Source organism: Pygoscelis adeliae, unplaced genomic scaffold (genome assembly GCF_000699105.1).
Source record: "Pygoscelis adeliae isolate BGI_AS28 unplaced genomic scaffold, ASM69910v1 Scaffold216, whole genome shotgun sequence".
Classification (NCBI taxonomy): domain Eukaryota; kingdom Metazoa; phylum Chordata; class Aves; order Sphenisciformes; family Spheniscidae; genus Pygoscelis; species Pygoscelis adeliae.
Genome location: NW_008825073.1, coordinates 4,382,145 through 4,391,987, shown reverse-complemented (window position 1 = coordinate 4,391,987; position 9,843 = coordinate 4,382,145). Strand labels below are relative to the sequence as shown.

At 51.6% G+C, this 9,843-nt stretch overlaps 2 protein-coding genes across 2 annotated transcripts in view; both read left to right on the top strand.

Annotated features, from left to right (window-relative positions):
• The window catches only part of IGBP1 (immunoglobulin (CD79A) binding protein 1), a 12,956-nt gene extending 7,292 nt beyond the window's left edge, over window positions 1-5,664 (top strand). Inside the window, exons 3-7 of the mRNA XM_009326674.1 lie at window positions 3-94; window positions 2,389-2,584; window positions 3,608-3,693; window positions 4,751-4,863; window positions 5,143-5,664. Of these exons, the coding sequence (XP_009324949.1) occupies window positions 3-94; window positions 2,389-2,584; window positions 3,608-3,693; window positions 4,751-4,863; window positions 5,143-5,288 (633 nt within the window). The 3' untranslated portion in view covers window positions 5,289-5,664. The remainder of the gene's footprint in view (window positions 1-2; window positions 95-2,388; window positions 2,585-3,607; window positions 3,694-4,750; window positions 4,864-5,142) is intronic.
• Window positions 5,665-7,581: 1,917 nt separating this feature from the next.
• LOC103919207 (diacylglycerol O-acyltransferase 2-like) overlaps window positions 7,582-9,843 on the top strand; it is a 4,002-nt gene continuing 1,740 nt past the window's right edge. The window contains exons 1-3 of the mRNA XM_009326673.1: window positions 7,582-7,621; window positions 9,358-9,486; window positions 9,560-9,667. Coding sequence (XP_009324948.1) covers window positions 7,582-7,621; window positions 9,358-9,486; window positions 9,560-9,667 — 277 coding nt within the window. The remainder of the gene's footprint in view (window positions 7,622-9,357; window positions 9,487-9,559; window positions 9,668-9,843) is intronic.

Below are 9,843 nucleotides of genomic sequence, written 5' to 3'. Positions count from 1 at the left end.
AGGAAGATGCCGGGAGCCCGACGCCGGGGGGCCCCGCTGCTGCCCAGCCCAGCCTGGTGGCCATGGCGTCCAGCAGGCAAGCCAAAATTGAAAGGTAGGCTCTTGCTTTGCGGCCTTTAGAGGCTTTTGGGAATCAGTTTAAGAGAAGGGGAGAGCCTCCGGCAGTGCAAGATTGTACAGACAAGGACTATCAGGAGAGAACTGCTTCCCTTGATACTGGAATACTTTGATCATGAAACATTCATTTTAAGATATGCACCACATATTACTTAACGGTGTTGGATTGTGCACAGGCTGGGGAGGTGCATTTGTGTCTTAGTTTCTGGTCTTTGAAGAACAACTCCAGAAAAGCTGTCATGATTAGTTCTTTAATCACTGCTAACGGTGTAAAGCCACCCACGTTGGAAGTTACCTACCAGTGTGCTTATTAGATCTTTAAAAAAGAGGTGGTTGATGCCTCTTTGTCATGCTTTAGTTGGGAATAAATCGCATGAATACAAAAATACGATTTATATTCTAGAGGGTGACCTAACTGAGGTGGGTTTGGGATATTAGAACACATCGGGGCCTTTGAGATCAGCGCAGCAAAGCCTTTTCAGCACGGGCTGCTTGTCAGCAGTCTCAGAGCTGCGCATCACCTCCCGAGTGCCAGTGAGTTTTGCAGGTGGGGCTTTGGTTCCTCGTGAACTCCCTTCTCGCCTGGGGCTTGTGTTTGCCTGTACCGCGGCTCCTTCCGCTTGAAGGAAGCAAACGGAGCATTGTGGGTTCTGCCACAAGCAGGTTAGTCCTTGATCAGGGTGAGGCGTTGCAATTATATTCGCTTTCAGTAAAATGCATAGACTGCATGAACAAAATTTTCCTGAGAAGGCCTGTATCACCACACCAGCTCCGGACCTGGCTCGTCCTAGCTGCCTTTAGCCTTGCTCTCTGAATGAGCACGCACTGCAGCGTCCCAGGGAGCAGGCTGGGGTTGCAGCGGCCAACCGAAGAGAGCCTATCCCGCTGTGGAGTGTAAAGACAAGCGGGAATGGAGTGGTTTGCTTTGCTTCCCTGCAGGATGGCTGGGCAGTCAGGAGCTCAGCCGGTTAAGAGGTGGTTTTGGGCGTTGTCTGTGGAGCACTTGTGGATGGGTTTGGTTTTTTAGAACGGCTCCTGTATGCTCCTTGTCCTTTCAGCTCCCGTAGGTTTCTAATCCTCGATTCTTACCGTTCGTTCTTCAGGTGGCACTGTAACTGAAGGAAGCGGGACGCAAGGATTTAGCCTGGAAGTGTATTATATGGGTAGTTCCCCCCTTTAGTAGCTAATTCCCAAAAAGGTCAAAAAATCCAGAAAGCCAAAATTATATTCAAGAACAACACACACACACACAAAACACCTGAGACAAATTGGAAGAGTGTTTTAATCTGCCTTATAAGCGGCTTCTTGATATCTTTATGTCATATAGAAGCAACTCAAAATAGCTATTACATTGGTTTTCTCAGTGAGGGAGCCGATGAGTTAAAGTCCTGTTTTCTCCAGGAGATTAATGTTGCCGGGCTTGCCTAATTTTACCTGGCAGGCTTAATTTTCAAGGATTGCTTGACTTTTAGGAGAAGAAAAAAAAAATTGAGAGGCATGCCTCTAAATTTAAGCTGTCTTCTTAAAGCTGCTTTTAACAGACAGGAGATACTTAAAATACAACAGTAAACCATCACAACCTCCCTTTTTGTATACAATTTTCTTTTTAAATACATGAAATCACGTTAAACCCCTTAAAAGAGTAGTAAAGATCCTACTTAATGTCTAAATTTGAGTTGACAGATGGAAGCGATGGGGAAGATGGGAGGAAAAGATTTTGATGCTGCATGTAGGTATATAACTGCATTTTCAGAGCCTTTTTTAAGCAGATTGGAACTCCTCTGTAGTTTTTGTTTGTCAAAAACCTTCTGTTGTCAGTCAGATGAGGGGGGGAGGTGGATCCCCCTGCTTGGCGTTTTGCCTCTTGCTTACGCATCGTTGGAGGTCATCAGTAAATGACAACCCATACGATCTGGTGCTGCCAGTGCTCCTCCACTTCTTCACGGGTACATTCCTGTAAGTCACTGCTTTGCTTCTACAGGACCCTTACTCGGTTGTTAAATGAGTGGGTCCTCCTCACACGAGGAAATTTGTCAAAGACGTGAGGAGCTTTATGAACGTCTGGGACTTGCGTACCGTAATGAGCACTGGTCAGCAACGGTCACCTCCGTGAAAAGCAGTTAAAAGAGCATTGGGACAGGAGGTAGCTCTCTAACTACATTTGATTGAATTTCAAGAGATAGGAAATTGTTTATTTCAGAAAACACTCTATCTGGGCTGTGTTAGAGAAAGGTTACTTAAGTGACCTCATTTTGTTCTTCTTTGAGACAGATACAAGCAGAAGAAGGAGCTGGAGAACAGGTTGGCCTCTATGAGAACCTTTGTGGAGAGCGGGCAAGCAGATGAGGATCAGATACGGGAATTTTACATACTACAAATCCAGAAATGGATCAACACCAGCCTTGAGGAAATTGAGAGTATTGACCAAGAAGTGGTCATCCTGAGGAGCAGAGGTACAGCGAAACAGGTATGAGATCTCTCTTGCACTGCAGGTCCTGTGGACTGTGGGTAGTTAGACCTGATGGTAGACACTGTTGCAGGTAAATGAACCTCAGAGGAATTCAACAGCAGAGTTTCCTAAGTTTTACTCTGTGAATTCTCGATTGAAATTTAGCTCAGTCACAGCACAGGCAGATGGGGTTTGGTTTAATTCTGAACGGGCAGTGGTCTGATTTTTGGATTAGTCACTGTCCGGTGCTACCACGTGTTCTAGACAGTGATGGCTTGTGAAATGCTAGAGCGTTGAATATCAGAGCTGAACCGGTCTGCGTGCAGAGGCTTTTCTCCACTTTGCTGGGTTCTGCCAGACCCTTAACTCTAAAGAAGTAAGTACATTTGTAAATTAAAGGACGACCCTTGTGATCTCTTTCAAGCCTACGCTTCTGGTCTACAAAGTGTCCAGACGTTACAGAAGGAAATGCCCATTCTGAATGCTGAAAGCTTCTCGTAGACCTGTAATTCCTGTGTAGAATAGTGTTTCTGGGCTTTATGTTACTCACCTAAAGTGTCTGTCTAGAAATAAAAAAATCATAATGCGCTGGCATAGACCATAGTCCAGCTTTGTTGGCACAGCTGGTTTGTGCAGTTCATTATTGGTGTTGCAGAACTCTGCTCTTCTGTAGTGCCCTGGGTGATACCACCGGGAACGATGAGCTCTACTTGCTTCAGAACGTACTGCGTTTGATCCCTGGGAAAAATAAGCTATATTTCATGCTTTGATCTGAGCTGATCCGGTTTAGCTCTGTCAGCTTTCTGCTTTGATCAGAACGGGTGTAAGAAAGGCACAAAGAGAAGTGATTTGTAGAAGCTCACAGATGGGAGTTCATGACTTAAACTGGATTAAGGCCTGAATTGACCATATTGGGATGTTGCTCTGACAGAAGAGGCATTTCTCTTCTACAAGACCTTGAATAACTTGTTTGGGGTGGGAAGCAGAGGAAGGGGATTCTCATCTGCACGATTATCTTGTGACTATTGTTTGCATCTTCAGTCTTCAGCACCACCACACGGTACTTCTCGGCAAGTCCGGGCTCCACTGAAACCTTTCATTCTTACCCGGGATGCTGCTCAGGCTAAGTATGTTGTTTTCTGATTATTTAGACGCAGTGCAGTGCTCTGTTCTCACGTCAAGCCTAGGATACTCTTTCAAATGCAGAAAACCAGTCCTCACCTTCAGGCAGCGTGTCGCATCAAGATGGCATGTGTTGTGCATCTGGGCAGGGGATGGGGGGGAACACCTAATGCATTTCTTGAACTTTCTCTGGTTTCTTCTGTTACCAACGTGCTGCAATGTCTTGGCAAATGCTGTTTCCTCCTGTTGGGATGGCAGAAGAGGAGTTTGTATTAAGCAAATATTACTGTGTTAGTTTATAGGCCATGTGCTTGCTGTTTGGTAAGCTGTGGAGAGGCAAGGCTTGTCCGCCCCTCTAACCTCTGTGTGATATAACAGGATTGTTCTTCACTGCTGAAATAAAGAGTCCAGCAGTGAAAAGCACATGTGGTTTCTTAATCTAATGTGAACTCTGGAAGATTTCAGTGAATTCAAATAAGTGATCTGAGGGGCTGGGAAGATGTGATACCTACCAGAGAACCATCAGTCACAATAATACAGTTTTTAGCTGTAAGGCTTTCCCTGGGGTGTCAAGATCTTAACACTTTGTGGCGCCATGAGATTCATGCAAGCAATATGGCAGCTAAAGCACAAAATGGGATAGAAACCAGATTTCTTGTCGAGCTTTTGACATTATTTGCCCTGAGCCTTCCATATGTCTATTTCGCCGAGCCGTTCCTAATTCAGTTCCCAGGAGCCTCCTTGGCAAGCTGTGCTAGCACAGAGTGTTCTCCTTTGGGCTGGAGAAGTTGTTCTAGTCCAAAGACCTTGAATCGTCCTCACCTCTCTAAACTAGCAGGTTGAACTCTTTAAATGCCGTTATGGCTAGGTTACTGGCAAGTCTGTTGCTGAAGGCCCAGGCTGTAGAAATACGTTTGTTCTTAAGCCCTCCTTGATAACATGCCTTACGTTGTTAGTACGGATTGGATTACAGAGTAGTTCTGTGCGTGGCTGTCTATGTTTCTGCTCATTCGTAGCGATGTAAAGCGCCGCCTTTGCCTGTCTCTCTCTCTCTCCCTGTAGAGTGTTTGGTGCTGGATATCCCGGCCTGCCTACTATGACCGTGGATGACTGGTATGAGCAGCGCAGAAGGCAAGGCGTCGTGTCCGGTCAGAGCGCGCCTCAGGGAGCACCAGGTACGGAGAGGCAAAGCAAAGATTGGAACAGAGAGTTCGGGAAGCCTCTTGAGGGGGAGGGTGAACAGGGATGCACTCAGGGTGTAAGACACCCACTGGCTGAGGAAGAGTAGGAACGGGCTTTATTATGCTGTGAGAATAACTGGATTGCGAGGCTGCTCTTCGGCAATTCCAGCTTTCTGTCTAGACCGGCTCCTGGCAGGGCTTCTGTTTTGAGAACTTGACTGGTGATCTTCCACTGTCTTACTGCCCCTCGCTCCTGTTCTTGACCCTCAGCAGGTATAACTGATGAAGAGTTGCAGAAGCAGCAGCAGGAGAAAAAAGAGGAGGAGGATGATGAGGAAGCTCTTCAAAAAGCTCGGAACTGGGATGACTGGAAAGATACACACCCGAGAGGCTATGGCAACCGGCAGAACGTGGGCTGATGCTCTCGCTGCAGAGGGAGCAGGGCCCGGAAATCCTGTAAGAATTGCCTGTGTCCCGGAGATGCAGGAGTAAATACACTGTACATATGCAGAGGTATCCGTGGCTTCTCTGGGAGGCACCGGAGTCGGAGGAGTAAACATGACAGTTTGCTTTGGTTTACATTAAGTGTCAGACTGAGCGCACCGGTCGTGTACAGTGATACCACAGAGCTCCTGTCAGGTGGAGCTCTTTCTGAGGGGTCAGACTGCCTCTGCTCTCCCAGCCAGAGGAAGTCCTTGAAAGAAAAGTACATGAATTTGGAAACTGCTCTTTGTATTGTGGGTGGATGTATTTATTTTTTTTCTCTATATTTTAAGCAAAATAAAATCTCTTGTGCTGCCTAGTTCTTGCTGTGAAATTCCCTTGCTCTTCATCCTAGGCTCTTCCAGAGCAAGTCTGTGAGGCTGGTTTCCAGCAGCCCAGGGAGTTGGGGATGGGAAATAGGCAATGTCGGGTGGCCGTTTTTTTCGGCCGAGGCTTCCGAACACGCCAGCGTGCGGCGCAGCGTTCACCTCGGCGGGGAGGTCTGTATGCAGCCAGGTGTTCTTCCTTCCCACAGGCTCACCCTGCTGTGCCTCCCTGAGCGGGCGGACGGAAGCGTTTGGGATTTCTTGTGTGAAGTAGGGCAGGTATTTCGAGGGCAACGTCTTGAAGTGCTGGTACTACACATAGTACAAATGCCTTGATAGAAATGTTTGTCCTTGTGCTCAGCGTAACGTGGGGTCTGCGTGGCTATAGCATACGTAATGTAACGCACAACATGTGTCTGCTCCGCACCCTCTCCTGGAGCCCTACAGGGGCCAACACTGGGACAAACGGTGCCGTATTCAAAGGCGAAGCAGCGCGCTGGTTGTCGGTGTGCTTTGAAATCTACTTGCAGAATAACCCTGAAGGGGTGAAAACCCTTTCTGGGTTCCTCTGAAGCTAGTTTAAATAGCTGCTGGCACTAACCCTGAACCGAGTGAGAAGAGAGACCATGACTGGTCTGCCGTACCTGGCACTGACCCGGCGCGCGGCAGGCGTCTTACTGGGCAAGAAAGCGAGGAATCGCGGCTGGAAGCTCTGGAGTCGCCCAGCGTGGGCTGGCAGCCGGGACTGCAGTTGTTCTAAACCTGTTACAAATGTTGGGGCAAAAGAAACCCCAAAAAAGCATCACTGCTGCTTGCGTGTGTGGCAGTGTGTTACCTGGGGCAGGCCACAGGGCGTTTACTGTCTTTGATTTGGCGCAGTCGGCTTCGTCAGCAGAGCGCTCCCTGGCTTCTGGGGACAGGGGGATTCTGAAAGAATTTGGGTTTTTTCCTTCCTATTAGCATGATTCAGGCACACCTGAGGGGCCAGCTGGGCTGCAGGAGAGCTTAGATGTTTTATGTGTAGTGATCTCAGCTCCTCTTAACTAATCTACATCTGTGAATGCTGTTGCACCCTTTTTCCAGATACTGAGTCTCTACAACACCAGATGATGAGTTTTTGTGGGTTCCTGGGCTCCAAACCTCTCCTGTGAAACATGTCTTTTTTAACAACACCTGCAATCCTATACGTGTGTTTATCCCTTTCCCACATTTGATGTTAGCCAGCTCTTCCTAGCGAGTACTTCTGGAGAGGTAGATCCTGAGAAGTAGCTCTAGTTGAATTAGTTCCTGTGGATTTTTACTGTTCCTTTGACTGTTGGCCTGAAGCCCCATCTCAGTGCTGCTTTTGTTTCCTTTTCTTCTCATTTTTTTTCCCCCCAGTCCTCTCCAGGCAGTACTCCAGTCTTCCTGGGCTAGCAGGCAGGGCTAGCTGACCCCGGTGCCCCTCTTAGGGGTGGAAGAGGAGGGGATGGTGCTGGACGCTGGGGCTGATGGTCAGGGCCCGTCTGGCGGGCTGCGTTCCCGGACTGCGGAGCGGGAGCTTTGGGATGATGTTTTTGGGAGGCTCTGGAGGGGAGTCACACCGGTAGAGCATGATAGCGGTTTGTGAAATACCCAAAGCACGGACGGTACCATTCCCGCGCCCCCCCCCCCCCCCCGCCGGTGCCAGCAGTGGTGCCTCTCCGAGAAGCGGCGGCTGCCCTTCTCGACGACAGCTCCGCACCGCTCGCAGTGACTCCTCATCCTCCCAAGGGCCATCAGCTCTCCTCCTTGCTCTGCAAGCTGGGGCCGGCGCGGGTCCGCTCCCCTCCGCGGCGGACGGTTTACCTTGGATCAGCTGGTTAAAGCAGCTGGATACACAATCCATCGCCCTCTGGTATTTCCAAACTAACTCCTTGTCACCATGAAAACAATTATTGCAGCCTGTTCCCAAAATCTTAGTGGTAAGATATTTCCAAAGCGTGTTTGAATGGTTTCTGATGCTCTGGCGATGCGAGGAGCTGGTCAGGCAATTAGCGTTTGTTGTCACTATTGTCTATTTGCTTTAGACTGCTTAGGGGAAAGGGAGGTGTTCGGAGCAATTTGGGGTTAGCAGCACCAGAGGAAAACATACAGTTGCTCAACAGGAATGAAATTTCTGAAGCGAAGGCTGACAATGCGTTCGGTAACGTTACTCCTGCAAGATGCTCCAGAGTGCTGGAAATCCCCCGTCATCTTTCCTTGCTGCCCGGGGCCACGGAGTCTGAATTTCTGGGTTTGGAGAGAGTTCTGTCGCCGTGGACGGGGCCGGCAGCAGAGCCCCTGGGGTTTCTCCATTTTCTGTCTGCAGTCTGGACATTCATGGAGTACTTAGGGGGGGGCTAGAAAAAAAGAACTAAAAAAAGCAACTGTTTGGTAGGCACAAATTTGCTAGGCAGAGCTCTGCATCTTCCCTGGAAAAAAAATGGGGCTTTGGAAAGTTGACGACGGCAGGGCTGTGCGGGCGGCAGGGCTTCTGGGGCTGCCTCGCTGGGCGTGCGGGGACAGGCGGGAGGGATTGCTTAAAGCACCGCACGCTGCTTCGGGCAGAGAGAAAGGGAAAACAATTCTTTGATGCTGGTGATGGTTCCAGTGTTTAATTTATTTCAATTGTCCCGTTCGTGGATTGAGCCAGACAGAGTTGAACCTCCCGCAGCCACCCGAACCGGGGTTTGGTGGTTCGCCTCCCACCCGAGGGTCCCGCTGGGGACCTGAGGGTCCCTGGCCTGGGGGGCCACGGGGACAGGTCTGCTCCTGTCTCACCCTGAGCATCTCTCTATCTGGCCAGCATGCTGATTTTGGGTTGGTTTTCCCGAGAAAACAAGGCTCTTGTGATACAAGAGCCGGCATAGCTCGCTGCAGCGGCCGTGCCAGGTTGTCTCGGCTGCAGTGGACCTTTGGCCGGGAGCAGTGGTCTGGCGGGACCGGCACCTCGGGCTGGTTTCCAGGAGGAGGGATGGGGCTGCATGTGGAGTTTGGATCCTGGCACCCGGCCCGGGGAGGTTAATGGTTCACCAAGGTCGGCTGGAGGGAAGGGGGCGGCGCGGGGAGTGGAGCGGCCATGGGCTGCTGGACTGTCCCTCGCGGGAGGCAAGGCTCGGTGGGGACAGCCGTGGGGACAGCCAGCCTCGGCCACCCTGGCTCGGCCCCTGGCCGCTGTCCTTGGCACTTGCCGGGGGGCAGATGCGGCCCCGCACCTCCCTGCTGTGCCGGCCTGGCTGAGAAAGCCCAGAATTATTTGTGAGCCTGAACGTGCCAAGGAGGGCACAGGAAAGGTTCTGGTCTTCGGGGAGCTCGGCACGGTGCGGGATGTGCCGCTGTGCTTGGCTCCACTGGTGCACCCAGGCTCACAGATAGGTTTGGGCTTAGGGGTGCCCAGCCTGCCAGCTGCCCCCTGCTTGGAGCAGGGCTGGCCCCAGAGCAGCCTCGGGTTGCCCAGGGCTATCTCTTGGCACGGTCCGGAGCTCTCTGGGGATGAGCATCCTCCACCCCATCCCTCCTTGCCCAACTGCTTCACCCTTCCCATCCTACCTCCCGCCTTGCCCCCATACCCCAACCCCGGCAGACACGGGTACCACCGGACCGGGTCCCCCTGGCTAGCTGGGACAGCGTTTGCACAACCCGTGCTGTTTTGGGCTGGGGGCCCTGTCCTTCCCCGCAGGCAGCCGCGCCAGCATCCAGACCACCCTGCGCACCCTGCTCGCAGCACCCTGGCCCTCGCAGCGGGACATCCGCTCCTGGCTCCAGCTCCTCTCCGTTCTGCAGTGGGTGCTCAGCTTCCTGCTGCTGGGTGAGTAGGGGGCTGCGGGGGGTCCCGGCGGGGTGGGCGCGTGCCGGCTCACCCCCCTCCCCGGCTCCTGCAGGAACCATCAGCCTGCTGCTCCTCATCTACCTGGTGTTCACCAGCTTCTGGCCCATCTCCGCGCTCTACCTGGCCTGGATCATCTTTGACTGGGACACGCCGGAGAAAGGTGGGAACGGGCAGAGCCCCCCGCTTCCTCCAGCTTTGCAGCAGGATGGGGTGTGGGGTCCCCCCTTTCTCTGGGTCCATCCCAGCACGGCAAATGGGGAGCACCACGTCCCACCTGCTCCTTCCCTCCTCTCCCCCATCATCATCACGGCGGGAAGAGGGATGCGGTGGGTCCGC